The following is a 16,964-nucleotide window of genomic DNA, read 5'->3' as shown; positions in this document are numbered from 1 at the left end:
TAATTTTAGTTTTTAATTTTAATGTTTGTGACAACAATGTTATATGTGTTTGATGCCAAAGGGCTATTGAATAAATTATATATATATATATATAAAACAGTTTGCAAAAATCCAAACTATTAATTATAACTATGCCATTTCGTATAATATATCTTACTATTTTTTATACCAAAGGAAATCAATATTATTAAGTTGAGCTGTACATATTTTAGATTTAAGGTGATGTTCCCTATTGGAGTTTCTTGCTAATCCACAAATTAGTTTGATTTTCTTACTACACTGTATTCTTGGTGTTATATAATTCTTCAATTCTATTATAACATAATTAATAGATAGCATAGTACATAATTAAGAAAACAATATTTTGTTCATAAAATTATTTTTGTTAATAAATGTCTAACCTATAATGGCTTTTAAACATTAATAAAATAATATTTATTAATCATTTTATGTAACTTAATGTATTATGTAATTTAATTTTAGATAACTATTTGCGTTGACCAATGAGTATTACATTGAATTTTCTAAGACATATGTATTTTGATCCAAACGGTATAGTAATTGGATGGTATGTGGACGATTCTGTGTGTAATAGTCTCCAACTGTGTTACTTAAAAATAAAGCGATCTGAACTGTTACAACTGTGGTGGTGGAAACCATTTGCGCCCATCACACCTTTTTTATAACCCATTTGCGCCCGAAATATTTTTAACAAAAATGTGTTAAACCCGTGCGATGTTGCCAAATTGTATTCTGGAATACAAGCAATATAAGCAATTATAAAGTTAGAACTATTGTACATAGTGATGTGCATAATCGAGTGAAAATAATCGAGATAGGGTGCCCGGCCGCCTAATTGTGCATATTATTTACCAGTTTTAACTATTTTTAATTTTTATGTTACCTTATCGATATTATCGAATATCGGTCCATTTTATCTTAATTGTACTTTTGACGACTCTCACTTCTCTCTGTGTATGCGTAGTGTTACTTTACTCAAACTACAAATTTTTAACTAGATTATTTATTACACATGAGTAGCGAGTGCATAATAATGGATTTTAATATAATAAATACAACTAAAAATCGTGTGTGTTTAAATTTTCGTAACTTTAAAGTCCACTTAAGTAGAAATTTGGTTTCGAAAAATATAAGTTGGCGTTGCGATAAAAAAAATTGTAGTTCGTATGTAAAAACGAATTGTTTAAAATCAACACTAATCGATATTAAAGACAGTTTTGACTACAGTAAATAAAACATAGTGTGAATTAATTAAGTGTTGTTCAACTTAGAAATCCTGGATTTAATGTTATTGTCATATTGACTAATTTTTTTAAGCCCAAAATGTTGAAAAAATTATAAAATTTAAACTATATAATTTAGACAATTATTATTTAAGTACTATAATTTATATAATTATATATTATATATTTATTATAATTATACTAATCTACTTTAAGTATTTATCAAGATAAAAATAATCTATATTATAAATCACAATGGCAACGTTGTATGCGAAATGGATGCATATGGGCTATAAATCGGCGGTAGTACCTTATCTTTAGGGCGCATTTGTCCACATCCCTCAGGGCACAAATAGGCTACAGCCAATTGTAGTATGTAATGAGCTCGGATGTTTATGACTTAGCATATTTTTTTCGCGCAGCCAGAATTACATCGGAGTGAGATACAAATTTGATTCATCAAGTCTATTTTACAAATATAGTGTACAAGTTTAAGTAGTTTTGTGAAATAATTTGGGGAACATGTATTTAGTTCCGATGGTAAAATATTATTTTGCCAATTGTGTGAAGTTAAAGTGTTGGCAAGTAAACGATTTTTAGTAACACAACACTTGAAAACTGTAAAGCATGAACATGCAGTAAATCTCCGAAAAAGACGCGAACAAAGTATAGTTCAACCGTTATTTACATAAAATACAAATAAGAAAAGTGATTTTAATTCCGATCTTGCTGAAGCATTACTATCAGCTAATATTTCACTGTACAAGGTAAATAATTTTAAATTCAAAGAGTTTTTAGAGAAGTATACTTCTAAAAATATTCCTCGACCTTATGGAAAAATTATATAGATGATATTTATAAAAAAACCTTAACTAAAATACAAGTCGAGGTCTTTAATCGTAAAATTTGGGTATTAATCGGTGAGACCACGGATGTAGATGGCCGCTATATAGCCAATGTTATTGTGGGCGTACTTGATTCTGAAATGCCTGGTAAAGTCATGCTTGTTAATTGTGAACATTTAGAAAAAAAAAAAATAGTACAACAATAGCTCAACTCTTTGATAGATCTATGAATTTAATTTGGCCTCAAAGAGTAGAACACAATAATGTTTTATTGTTAGTTAGCAACGCCGCACCATACATGGTAAAGGCCGGATCAGCTATTCAAAAATTTTTCCCAAAAATGCTTCATGTAACTTGTCTCGCTCACGCTTTACATGGTGTAGTTGAGCAAATCCGCAGTGATTTTCCGTTGGTTGACAAATTTATTTCTTCTGTTAAAAAAATCTTTCTTAAATGTCCAGCAAGAATAAACATATTTAAAGACGAAGCACCAGAACTAAGTTTTCCCCCAGAACCAGTTATTACGCGTTGGGAGACATGGTTGAATGCGGCTATTTATTACTGCGACTCATATAAAACAATTGAAAAAATTATAGAAAAATTTGATCCCGATGATGCTTTGTCTATAAAAACAGCTCAAAAAGTTATGGGTGAACGTAGAGTTGAAGCTAATTTAGCTTTTATTAAATCAAATTTTTCATTCTTATCTTCTGCTCTAATATCCCTCGAAGAAAAGGGAAAATCTCTATCAAGTTCAGTTGCCATTATAAACGTCGTTTCAGAAAAGTTATCAATTGCAGCTTCATCTCCTCAAGGTAAATCAATATACACAAAATTTCAAAAAGTTTTGGACAAAAATTCTGGGTATAAAATATTGTTCAAAAATAATAGATGGCAAAACCGATTCGTTTGATGGACTTCCTGAAGCTATAGAAACTATCGACATTGTTAACTTTAAGTACGCATCGGCCAACTCTGTAGACGTGGAGCGGTCATTTTCAGCTTACAAAAACATACTGTCAGATCGTCGAAGATCTTTCAAATTTGAAAATATATCCAAAATCATTGTTAAACAGTGTAATCTTAATATTTATATTATTTAACCTACGTAACATGTATTTTAGTTTATATATTTATATTTATAGTAATTTATTTTTATCACGCATTTTTTTTTATAATTTATTTTGAATTAATAATAACCCCTTTTTTGCGTATATTTTTTTGCATATTTTTGTTGAAAAATAGTTATATTTGATATATTTGAAGGCATATATTTGCATATTTTGAAATTTTTAAATGCATATTTTAATGAAATTTGGGTCATTAACATCCGAACTTTAGTAATGTACAACTCAGTATGACAATATTTATGGTCTTATGACTACTCTTATCAAAGTTATGTATGGTCTTTTTTGATTAATCAAACATATTATGAAACTGTGAATTACGTTCAACTAGGCACTACATACATAACTTCCTTTTTATTCTATGATTGATAGAGTGCTCATATTATATGACATTTTTATTTCCGCTGATGATGATATACAGGATATTGAAGGTAGGTATTTCAATTATGATATAAAATACCGATGCGAACATGTAATTATGTATTATAAATTATTTACATATATGAGAAAAAAATGTACATATCGATACGTATACACACACTGGTACAATAACGTGAAAAAAAAATTATGCGATTAAAACTACTCATTCATAAAAGGTCATTTAGGTTCACGATACGTTTCTTTTTTAAAACCGTCGACGTTTATATAAATAATTTGTAGTGTTATTTCTTTGATAAGTTTCGAATAGATAAAGTAAGAGTCAGTTTTCATTCGAAGAAAATATACCTAATAATATGGATCGTTGGACCAACAGAGTGGTTTTGGTGACTGGAGCTAGTTCGGGAATCGGAAAAGCAACAGTGACCGAATTGTCCAAATATCCTTTGAAAATCGTCGCTGTAGCTCGGAGAATCGTTTTGATACAGGTTTTGTGTAATATTACCGTCGCTTATTTGTTTTCCTTACGGTCAAAAATAAGGCATTACTGTGAACGTATTTAAAAATAGCTTCTTGATGTTTCCGGAAATGTTTAGGAACTTGTCGACCAGTTGCAGCCGTCTCCAGCCAAAATATATCCGGTTCAATGCGATTTGACCTGCGAGTTGGAAATATTGAAACTGTTCGAGTGGATCGAAAACACCATTGGCCAAGGAGTATCGATAATGATCAATAATGCCGGATCATTGACGAATAGCAAAATATTGGGTAACTTACATTAACAAGATACCTTAAAATAAAATAATGAGTTGGTTTTAATTTTTAAAAAAAAAAAATGTCTTCAATATTGCCGGTAGTTTATTTTAATTAACAGTTACAATATTTAATTTCAAGTGTTCTCGATTTTTTATGTATACTATGTACTATTTGAATAAATATGACTATGATTTACAATATATTTCTGTGTCGTAGACGGCGATACAAACGACTGGAGATATTTGTATGATCTCAATGTTATTGCGACAACAATATGCTGTAGGGAATCGTATAAATCAATGAAAAATTATGGCATCAATGATGGACACGTAATTAATATAAACAGGTAAGAGAACAATATTACTGTAGAAAAACCTAACCGTTTCGTCTACGCGGAATGTATGAAAACAATTAAGGGCTTTTACATAAACAAACGTTATTAATTTATCTTGATCGAACATAATAAATAATAACACTAATTTTTTTACGTTTAAGTCTGTTTATTTAAATTATCTTACAATTCATCTTGATCAAACAGCTTACTGATTTTTATAATTTAAATAAATTATTATATAATTTTTCTACATACTAAATAACACTATTATTTAAAGTAACGTAGCATTTGATGCTCGAACTATATTAAACGTATTTAATAATTACTTCCCCTGATAACATGCATTAAAACTATATCAACAATTACATTATTAATATATTGTATGGTTGATTTCGTTTTTAGTACGGCTGGATATACAATGCTATCATTACCTGGACAGAAAGTGTACAATTCAACAAAAACAGCACTGACGTACCTGACCGAAGGATTTCGGCATGAACTTGTTCACTCTGGTTCGAAAATCAAAGTAACTGTAAGTGAATCACATGACCTAAAAACGCGTTTAAAAATTATATCATTGCAATGTCAATCGGTGGATTTGGAATTTAAATAGGTTCAGTTTAAACGAATGTATAAGTGATTATATTAGTGTTTTGCAATAGTAATCAGAAAGTGACCGTATAATATGACTAATAAAATCTATTGAACATTGAAAAAATGTATTTTAACATTAATAATTAATCGTTAACCGGTGATATTACAACTGATATTTATATTTTTGTTTTATTTTCTGCAGAGCATCAGTCCCGGAAGTGTAATTTCTGAAGGTATCGAAGAAAACGCAGATTCTGTTTTGTCAATGAAGCCCGAAAGAGTAGCTTCCATGGTAATCGTAGCATTAACTACACCAGCTGATATTGTGGTAAATACAATAATTATTTTAAACAAGTATTCTATATACGTTATAGATCAAACTGAAAGCAAATAATATAAGAAGAAATAATGAAAAGCGTATTTCAAAAATAAATACAATACGTATCTATTATACATATAATAATAAATTAAATTAAATCACTAAAATTACAGACTTGTTTACAAAAAAAAAAAAAAAAAATTATAACATTTAAAAAAATTAACTTTACATCCGTGAATATTTAATGGAGTACTTAACACAATACTAAGAGTAATAGTTACCAATACACGTATAATAAATATTAAATAATACCGATTACGATTTAAAACTTTTTATTCGATTCGCAAATTTCGTACGATCGAGATCGTTTTCAATACATCTCCCGGTACCACGTAAATGTTATGCGCTCGCGACGGACAACTGCTTTGTACATCGTCACATAATCCGATGGATGGTGGTTCGACTTATAACGTTATAATATTTCTTCGTCCAATCAAAGTTTCATCACCGTCACGTATTTAAAAATATTACTCAACGATACATGCAAATGGATCAATCAAATGTACACAGTCGATTGTGAGTTATCGGCTGACTTTAACCACGGCCACGTTGTATCCGTGCAACGTATATGGACGACGTATGATCATAGGCGCGACTAGGGTAAAAAATTTGGGAGGAGGGGCTTACAGCCCACCTACCAAAACTTAAAATAACCTAGAGATTACCCCTACTCTTATACACCATGTTAATATATATTAGATTCTGAGCGAAATTGTATTTACTGCAATGTGCTTTTTTTTTGTATGTGACACATTTGTGAGTTAAGTATGTCATGTATAACATGGAATATTTATGGGGGGCTAAATCTTGGTCTGGGAGGGGGGAGGCTAACTCGATTACAAATTATCCAGACACGTTTTCTGTTCGTACACTGTATCGCATGTGTTTCAGATCGCCGAGCTCACCGTGCTGTCCGTGGGCGAAACCATTCATGTGTATCCTCCGCCGATGATGTAATACGCTCGCCGTAATAAAATTGAACATAATGTGTGTATCGACGACTTCGAAGATTCGACGCGTGTCCGGTACGCGAATAAGATAAAATTAGGTTTAGTAATAATAATAATAATAATAATACTAATAATAATAATAATAATAATAAATAATAATAATAATAATAATATTATTGTAACGCAGTCGGGACACGTCGTCGTCTCGGGTATTACGTGTTAATAAACGAAATACGTACAGAAATAAGTCGCAATACTTTGTGTTATTATGTGTATTGTATTGAACGAGAAACGCGTGGCTGATAATGGAGGAGGGTTTGATCATATTATTTTTTTTTTTTTTTGTCGCGAACGCGAGTTCGTTTTTTCCGTTACGCGGACCACCGGTTCAAATTCAAATCGTTTCTCACGCGAAAGCACTGTCGAGAATTATCGAAAAACAAATCTAATAAACACGTACTGTACACCCTGATACCGATGTGCCTTTTTTTTTTTTCTTTTTTTGAATACTTAAAATTGTGCGTTTTACAATTGTGTTTTGTCGTGAGAGACCGTGAGCTGATTATCACGGTGTCGTAAGTGTGCAACAGGCGATGAACATCGTTTTTCAATTTACTCGAAACATACTTCATTTCCTCGGTAAAGAATTGTTCTGTACAAATCGAGCTAATCATTAATTATTCGGTTGATTTCTGTGAGGTATATCAATGAATAGTACGTTCTATAACGTAAATTCGCAACACGTCCTTTCGAAAATTTGAGATTATTTTTGCAGTGCGTTTTTTCGTAAACATCGCTTTGTAAACCCGCCAGAATAAAAATGTAAACATTAAATCTAAAAAATCGTTGTCGTTTACAAGATACATATTATGCATATCGGATTGTTATCGTATCGATAGCGTATTGATAGTGGAAGAAATGTGTATCGTTCAAACGCCATTCATGAATATCATCGACGGTACAGCTGAAAATGTTGAAGTATTGTGAAAAAGTTGAGCGTTTCGGAGTTTTTTCGGAAAGCGGTACACATTGTCGAAACCGAATAAATCGTACTTATGAAAACTCTTTCACGCAAACCGAGTATACTATAGTAATACGGAATACAGGGGAAAATGCAACGAGACGTCACACGAAAATCGACCGACGTAGGATCCGATAGGCACATCGTCGATGTGGTTGTTTAACGTTTTACCGCGAACACCAGTATCGTGAGCGTAGGTGCAAATAGTGTTTGAAATTGGGGGGGGGGGGCGACTGAAGCTCAGGTTTATACCGGAACATAACCAATCGTGTAGCGAAATCGTTGGGGTTTTTCCGAGGGAGCTATAATAGTTCTGAGAATTACGTTAGTTGGTTAAGACCTAAGCAGTCCACCCCTTATTTGCGTTTATGATTGTGCGATACCCGTAGGGGAATGATATTGATATATCTTGTAAATCGTTCCGCGTTTAGCTATCGGGCGAAGTGGTTTAGTGTACAACGGGGGAGGGGGGGGATGCTTCGCTAGCGGAACGGTTGACCAGAGGACGAGTGGCAGCGGACTACGACGGAGGCTTGAACGATAGGCGATCCCGGTATGATTTATTGCTACGTGATTTTCATGCGGATCCCACGTCGATTCGGCGGCGGCCGGGTGACGATGCGGTGGGTTCAAGGTGCTGGTACGGTGGGGTGGGTGAGGAGTGTCCGGTTGTCAGGTGTTGATGTCGATGATGGTCGGCTCGATAGGCATCATAGCCTGCGAGGGTGACAGGTGGACGGTTATGATCTGTGACGAAGCCGATGGCCGGCGGAACGGTGACGGCCGCCGGAACGGTTGCGGTGACGACGGCGGCGGCAACGGTTGCGTGGCCGCGGCCGCGGGAGAAGGCGTCGGAGTGGACGGCGTGGGCGGCTGAGACGGTTGGGCCGACGGCGGCGGTCGTTTCGGTCTGGCGCCCGGCCGCGGCCGCGGCGATCTGCCCGGAGGTAACAACTCGACGTCGGTGTTGCGTGCGGAGGTGTCCGTCTCGTTGTCGTCGTCGGCGTTGTCCACGTCCTCGTGGTCGTCGTCACCGGCCGGCAACGACCTCAGCTGCTCGGAGTCGTCGTCGTCGTTGTCTCCGCCGCCCGCCGACGACGGCCTGTTGAACCGGTTCCGGAAGCCCAGGACGTTGGCGGACAGCGACTGCGCGGAACGGTCGTTGGGCAGCGGTCCGCACGGATCCGCGGCTGTGCGCGGCGGCGGCTTGGGAAAACCGAACGACGGCGACAGCGAGGACGGCAGGCCGAACGGCGACGGCGGCGACGGCGATCCTATGCCGTACGGAGACGACGTGGACGACAGACCAAACGACGGCGGGAAATCGTCGAACGCCGCCTGCGAAGAGCCGAACGTGGCACCCCAGTTACGGTATTTGTCGTTGTCGCCGTACTCGTCGTCCGTAGAATCTGGGGGTAAAATGTTGGGTACAATATTAAAAGACGTGCGCGTTTCCTGATTTTTTTTGTTGTCATTGCATTGTAATTTATTGCGAAGGGATTGTCCCGCGAAATGTTTAAACAAATAAACGAACATTCGTTTTTCGAAAGTCTCGTAAACGCGAACAACAACAATCTTAATAAACTGCGAGAACCATTCCCCTCTTCCACCCGTCATTTCACAAGATCGTCGCCGTGTCGTTCTCGTGTTGGCCGAAATGGCCAACTGAACCGAATTCAAATACATCTGGACCCTGAGCGACGAATGTATTGCGTTTTGGTCGCAGGGTTCGAAAAGGAATTAACGCGTAGAATTCGCATCGACCATACGTCAGTGTTTGCATTGTGATTTTTAAAATCTGAACTCTGATACGGTAACATTTTAAGAAGCCTTATCAAATAAATCAAAGCCCGCATCCAATGATACGGACATAGAGTATATGAAATCTATTTCGTTCGCGATTGTTCTTAACAACGACTAACGCATCTGTTAGACTGGTGATCTGTGGAAATTTATAAGACGGTTTACTCTGTCAAGTGCCGCAGGCGTATTGTGTTCGATCGGTATGTCAGAACCGATCAACAATAATTATTTTAAAGTTCTGAACTCGATACGTGATCTTATACATTTTTTTTTTTTTGTAATTATTGTGCGGATTCAACTTACACATCAGGTTATGGGCACGGATAGTTGGGTTAGGTCGGTAAGTAAATATTTTGTTGTTATATATGTGAACTATAATCGCGTGGAAATTCATAATACAGCTTATACGAATTATGATGTAATAGAAATAAAATAAGGTACATGCAATCGAATTGTGTATTAAAATAATAAAAATTTTGATCTAACTGTTTCCACTGTGAACAAATTAACGTTACATAATCGTATTTTAATCGGTTAAAAAACCAATAATCATCGTCTAAAGCATCTTTGCAAATAAATAAATAAACGATTTGTAAATCGTAACGGTTTGTAGACACTAATAAGAAAATTATGTAACCTCAGATTACATCGAATTATAAAATAGTGCTTGTAAATTTTTTCGGTTATGTACGTCATGTAACCTAAATATATTTATTTCTTTTTTTTCGTTTTCAACAAATTGCTTGTTGGTACGAGTATAGTTATTTTGAGGTAACGCATCAGATTACAGAAATACTATAAGTCATTTGATTACTACAATCTGAATAACTATATTATTTACTCCAACATATTTTAATGTACCTCGATCTTTTGCGTATGTTATGTTTGATTCGTATTATTGATAGAGATGACCTCATTTCCTATTTTTTTCCCATAAATAATTGATAGTATTTGCATTTAAATTTACTTTTCTATTTGTTTGTGTACAGTATGAAACAAAGTACGTTTATAAGAGCAAACAAAAATTATATGAAGCATTTATAATATAATTGTATTATACATCTATTATCAACCTATCTACAAGGCAATCGAGTTAGCTGTCTCGTCGTCGGTGAAATACCAAATACGACGATAGAAACGCTTGCATCATTTCAACTACATACTCTTCATATAAGCTATATACAATCTATAATTTTAGTTATACTGTACTAGTAAACCTATTCGAATCGTATTCATATATTATTCATATATATTCGAATAAAACGTTTATAGCCGGGTTAATATAATAAAAAGGACAACCGGATTTATTAAAAAAAAAAAAAATCGTAAAATATTCTGATAATCGAAATACTTATTCGATTCAAATTGTTCAGCATAGCTAAAATACGATTATTTTATTAATCATTTATAAAATATATGCGTGTTCCGTGCAACTATTCAAAAATATGCTAAAATGACGTGAAAAAAACAAAATTCTCCCCCTCCGATTAGAATTATTTACCTAGAACAACGTACATAGAAATATGGGTTGGCGCACAAACCTGGGCCTCGATCGTAATATACGAGTATGTAAATATGCGGGGGCGGAACTAGGAATTTTTACGCCCGAGGAAAATGTTAAAATTACGCCCTATCGTAGACCAACAATAAAATACCGTTCCTTAAAATTTTTTTTCTAATAATTAGCACACAATCATACTCGTATATAGTTTTAAACACATTATAAGTGTAACCAAGTTAAAAATATCCAACTAGCAGTCAACAGTGGATTATTATCTACCACGAAAATTACACCCTCTACAATTTTACGCCCGGGGACGAAAGCCCGTCTTCGTCCCCCTATTTCCACCCCTGTAAATATGTAAATATAAATTACAGTACCAACGGTGTTGACTGGCTTCGAGAACGGACCGGCCGAGGACGGGAACTTGAACTCGGACGTGGATACGCCGCCGCGACCGCCGCCGCCGCGGCCGCCGGAATCGTCGTCGTAGTCGCCGTCGTCGTTGTGCAGGTTGTCGTTGTACTTGTCGAAGCCGAAGTTCAGCGACAGCGGCGGCTGCGGCAGCGACAGCGGCGGCGCGTACGGGCGACGGCCGTCGCCGTCCGTATCGTACTCGGCCAACGACGACAAGGACGATAACGACGGCGGCGATGGCGCCCCCGCGGCGTACGGGTGATCGCCGTCGTCCGACTCGTGCTCGGCCGCCGACTGCGGCTGCTCGTCCTGCTGGCCACCACCACCGTCGTCGCCGCCGCCGTGGAAACCGTGGTCGCGGACCAACGACTCCTCGCCGTCCGGCTGCACGTACCGCACGGACGCCCTGAACCCGTTTTTCGGGTCCGCCGTGTACAGCACCCGCCTGAGCACGCCGTCCGGTTCCATCACCGAGTACTCGCCCGTCACCGTGGAACCGTCCCGGGTCTCCGAGTGCCCGTGGCTTTCGCCCGTGTTCGGGTTCTCCACGCCGTACGCGAACGAGTATTGCGGTTTCGCCTGCGCGTGTCCCGGACGGGATGAAAACCGAACAAAAAAAAAGAAAAAAAAAAGTTAAATCACGGATCGATAATAGTCGAAAACGAATAGAAAAATATGAAACGATAACGGCTAACGTGCATCGGTTTTTATCGGTACGCTGTACGAACTAAAAGATATTATTGTACAACACGTTATCATGTCGTACATTACCTGTCCCTGTAGTGGCGCATCATCTGAAGTTTAGTTTCGTTATAACGTATTTTCTAGTGGGGGAGGGGTTGCAATGGTTTTTTTTTTTTAAATAAGCGATATTACAGTATAATTTAATACAATTATAATGCAATACAATGAATCATTTGAAAAAAAAACTATTTATTATTTATATTTTTTATTGTAAATGATTATGAATTTCCCCTTTATCGAGATTTTAGTCTTGTAATGAAGTGCTGGAAAGTCTAAAACACAAAGTGAACTACTTATACTTAATCAGAGAAAAATATTCATACACCAAACAGTATCATCATATTTACTTAAAATAACATAATTGTAATAAATATTTTAAATTAATAGTTAAAATTAAGTTTTAAGTAAAATAAAATATATAAATAAGCATGTATTAAGTTTATAGGTTTTAGATATACTTTTTTTTTTTTTTTGGTTAAATTAAATATGTAATAATTAATTTTATTATCGTTCACTTGCAAAAAATATTAAATTTAAAAAGAAAAAAAATGATTTATCATTGCTAGTATTATACCGTAGTTCACACATTGAATGTAAATTCTCGCGGTTTTTAGTTCTAGTTACGTATTATTAAATTAAATTTACATTAAAAAATTTAATTATAAAATTGTCGATTTCAAACGTTATCGTATAAACCACGATTGATTCAATATAGAATTATCAAGTACTGAGGGAAATTACCTAAATAATTGAAAAAAGACTTATTTAAAGTGTTTTCCGATTGCAATTTTCAACCTTTTTAAATACTGTATGAGATTTTTCGTGTCATTTTACTATTCCAAAAATTCTTGATTCACACAGAATCTTAATTAATTTTCAAATAAATGGTTTAAATTAGTAATTTTAGTAGCTTTAATATCACACACTAATATAATTATAAATAATGAAATCGATAATCAATTACGTTTTAAATGATGATACCGAATCGCCGTGTAGAATGATAATAGCATTTCTAAGTTAATAACAAATAAAGTGATTAATACAAATTTCCACTGTAAAATTAGTCTATAATTCAAATATCTTTAAATATTCCATTATCGAGAAGTCGTTTTTCAAAATAATTTATCGTTGTCATTTGTATTATAATGTGCTTGAAATATTTATTTTTATCCGCTATCTTTAGGTTTTCAAAATTATAATCGTTTTTGTTAATCGAGACTATATATTTGATCCATCAGACTAATACCAGAAAATAGTAAGTGTAGTATATAATAGTAGTGTATAATGTATGGTATGTGTTACGTTACCACGTAATCAGCACCGTAAGGGCTGCTTTCGCCGTTTTCACTTTCATAATCCGAAGACGGTTTCCATGGCTTGACTTCTTGGACTTCGCCGGACACAGGCCCTGTGAACGTGCTCCAAGCATAAGAAGCAGGTAAGACGTTGGCGGCGTACGATCGTAGCGTGAACCAACACAGGACGACGATCTGAAACCGAAAAGAAGAAATAGAAAGAAATAAAAATTGTAAAAAAAAAGTAGCAAATATTTTAAGCCAACGTGGAGGTTTGTTCGATTTGGAAATATGATTGGTTTGTTCAAGACTCACGTGCAAGACGACGATCATTTCTTGTAGCTAAACGTTTATTGTTCATTAATCCATTTGCTCATTGATGTTCTTACATTAACAATCGTTATCGTAATAATCATAACAATGGTAATTTACGTTCGGCAGGTGATAGTTCAATGCATTTCGTCCTCTCCCACTACTCGTATTGTCGTACCGACGGCGGCCGATGTTTTATCTTAAACCGGCATCACAGACCAACGGTCTCGTCTTTAAAATATGTAATCGTCACTTTTTCCGAATAAATATTAATCGATTGATATAATTATATTTTTATTTTTAATATCGCTGCGGCGGAAATCCTTCAAGCACGAATAACGTATAATTTTTTAATAGATCACTACGACAAATCGTTATACAACTGTTATGAACTACATTTGAAAAACAAAATACAATTCGTGTTCTGTTGCAATTTCTCAATTAAGTATTGACACAACATTTCAATAAAATTGGAACCTAAGCTTTAAAATAATTGTATTTTGACAGTTTTCGAATACAGTGTATAATATTTACATGTGAAAATATTAATTTTTATGTCTATAATTTTCAATATAAGTATTTAATTATTTAAATTAAATTTATTATACATATGAATACTAAGTCCCACTGAGAAGATTTATGTAGGGCTCAAGAAATTAAAATACTATAATTTTCAAGATCTTTTTTTCTTCTTCATTCTTATAATCTTAGTAGTTTTATGTTTTTAAGTAGATTAAAACTTGTTTGAGCGCTTTAAGGGATTAGCTCTATAAAGCATTTCAAGCGGGAAAGCGTCTTATGTAGAAATTGAAAAAAAAATAAAGTAATTAAAATAGCGAGTTAATTTTTCATTATTAAACATAATAAATATGAAATACATAAATTTATACAATATATATGTGTATTTTTATTATTTTTTTTCTATTTTATTACATATTAAAAAAAAAATTATCTATTTTCGTTTGCTTAAGATTCTGACCATAATTTTTTCGGTATTTTCTACAGAGCATAATACTTTTGAAATTTCTAATAGGTGTTGCAAGCCAGCAATAATTTTAGAAGTCGATACTGAAACTCTGAATCTTCTTTTTAAACCTTATAATAGGATGAAATATGTACCTATTCGTAAAAACACTATAGGTAGTACGATAAAATAAAACGTTAAAATACATATTATTGAGTAAAATTTCAATTTTTACTTTTAAACAATTACTATAATTTATTGTAATCTGCTGAACAAAAGAGCGTCTTAACAGGTAATTTTTCCATTGGCTAGTATAAGAAATGTCTAGAGACCGACTGTAAACAGCGTCTTAAGCTAATTTTTATGTATATTCCTATCAAAAATGTTTATTGGAACTGTGTATATATGCTACAGGCGATATGATATACCGGGCAATGTACACAGTGCTCGAGCAAATTGGTCCTGCCCGGGCAATTTGAACCTCGAATATAAATATATAATTACTAAAAGTGTCTTGAAAATCATGAAAACTTGAAAGCTTAATCGTAAATATAAATTATTGTTTATATATTGTCGTATGATTGTATCGGTACGATACTTTATTGTCATCATTAATGTCATTGACTATATAATAAATGTGATATGGGAAAACAATAAAATAACATAGAATAATATAAATAGTGAGTAAGAAATATTTTACTGATATTTTATACTTTGTTTTGTATTATAATAAAATTATAAAAAATTGTTAGTACATTATTTCACAGTATATTATTATAAGTTTAATATTTATTTATTTTTATTCGAGGTTCAAATTGCCCGGGCAGGATAAAATTGCTCGAGCAATGTGTATATTTATAATTTATTTAATTAATGTTATTACTATTTCTAGTAGCAATTGTATAGTGATGATAAAACCTAAGCCTAACTCCTGTAACCTCCTGTATAATTTCGGGAACACTTATTTTTAAAACCTAGTATACTAGTTCATTATTTTGTTTTTCAATTCGAGTACTGAATGCTTTTTTTAAGATTTTACATTTTTGATTTCACAAAAATATAACATATTTATAAGTTATGAAAATGATATTAGTAGTTTTTATAATATCTGTTTTGATAAATTATGTAATTTTAAATTTTAAGACTTTAAATTTTAGTGTACAAAGTTAATTCGACTTTTACTTTTATAACAGATATTAAATCAATGAAGCGAGAAACATACAAATGTGTAGGTACGCGTGAATGCATTAATGCTTGACTAATGACGAGTGAACCAGTTAACAACAGAGTTGACTTTAAACGATGATAAATAAATAAACAATTATATGATTATATTAACTCAATGTTAGCTACATACACGTCAACAATTTTAAAATAATATGAAAGGAGATATATTAAACATTATTATTTTTTAAAAATATAGTTTAAGTTATGTATAATTAACTATAGTTATTAAAATGTGTAAACAATTCATACATGGATCGAAAACATAAAATATATCAAGAAAATTAATATAGTCCGTTGAGAGATGTTATTGCGTTCAGTCTTTAGTAATTTACTGTGTGAAAAAATAAGCATTATACTTAAGTACAACACTTGTTAACTTTTTTGACCGTTAAAGTTTAAACAAAATTTATGCAGAGTGATAAATATTATACTCGTATTTTTCACGAATAGGTATACAAATACTAATGCAGGTTCGCGTAATGATTTGTTGGGCATTTAATACAGGAATAATATTTAAGGAATAAATCCATAAATTTTGTCAGCGGATAATGCCAATGTGTCCTGGAATGTATGCGGTAAATTGATCACCTATGAAATTGTTATGTTTATATAAGGAGTTATCTGTTATACTGATTGCTATTCATCGGGCAATAATTATTTTTTATCTATAAAATGCATGTGTTATTTCATATTTATAAATCGTTAATAATGATATTCTCGCATCTATTAATATTGAATAGTGAATATTGAAATTGAATATTAAAAAAAATGTAATAAATATTTATAATAAAAAAATTAATTTCCAAATTATTCGGCAACTATAACAGTAGAAGCAAGGTGGTTTTTTTAAAGGAATCCCTCAATATTTCCAACTTCAGTATTAACATACATTTTATAACTATCTTTTGAATTTATTAATAAAAACTTTTGTCAGTTTTTTATTTGGCGATCAATTAACCTGACTAATTTAACTCATGACTAACTCACCGAGATCCGCTTCGTTTTTTCTATACATGTTTAGCAAATAAACAGTATTTCTCTTTCCTATATTACATACAATTCTTTCGTACACC

General features: G+C 33.6%; 2 protein-coding genes across 2 annotated transcripts; one reads left to right on the top strand and one right to left on the bottom strand.

Moving 5' to 3' along the window:
- The first annotated feature begins 3,877 nt into the window (after positions 1 to 3,877).
- LOC112693949 (farnesol dehydrogenase-like) lies at positions 3,878 to 7,079 on the top strand. Its single transcript, XM_025569228.1, has 6 exons — positions 3,878 to 4,082; positions 4,191 to 4,362; positions 4,567 to 4,696; positions 5,087 to 5,216; positions 5,481 to 5,606; positions 6,549 to 7,079. The coding sequence occupies exons 1-6, from the start codon at positions 3,951 to 3,953 to the stop codon at positions 6,612 to 6,614; spliced, it is 756 nt and encodes a 251-aa protein (XP_025425013.1). The 5' UTR covers positions 3,878 to 3,950; the 3' UTR covers positions 6,615 to 7,079.
- Positions 7,080 to 7,176: 97 nt separating this feature from the next.
- Positions 7,177 to 13,784, bottom strand: LOC112693948 (WAS/WASL-interacting protein family member 1-like). The gene is made up of 4 exons (XM_025569227.1): positions 13,704 to 13,784; positions 13,401 to 13,583; positions 11,313 to 11,928; positions 7,177 to 9,037 (listed from the first exon to the last, which is right to left on the bottom strand). Exons 1-4 carry the CDS (start codon positions 13,719 to 13,721, stop codon positions 8,301 to 8,303), a joined length of 1,554 nt encoding a protein of 517 aa, XP_025425012.1. The 5' UTR covers positions 13,722 to 13,784; the 3' UTR covers positions 7,177 to 8,300.
- Between the last annotated feature and the right edge of the window lie 3,180 nt (positions 13,785 to 16,964).

Source organism: Sipha flava, unplaced genomic scaffold, assembly GCF_003268045.1.
Source record: "Sipha flava isolate LNK unplaced genomic scaffold, YSA_version1 120_pilon_pilon, whole genome shotgun sequence".
In the NCBI taxonomy this organism is placed as follows: Eukaryota; Metazoa; Arthropoda; class Insecta; order Hemiptera; family Aphididae; genus Sipha; species Sipha flava.
Note: the sequence above shows the minus strand (reverse complement) of the source record. Positions and strands in the feature narration are given on the sequence as shown.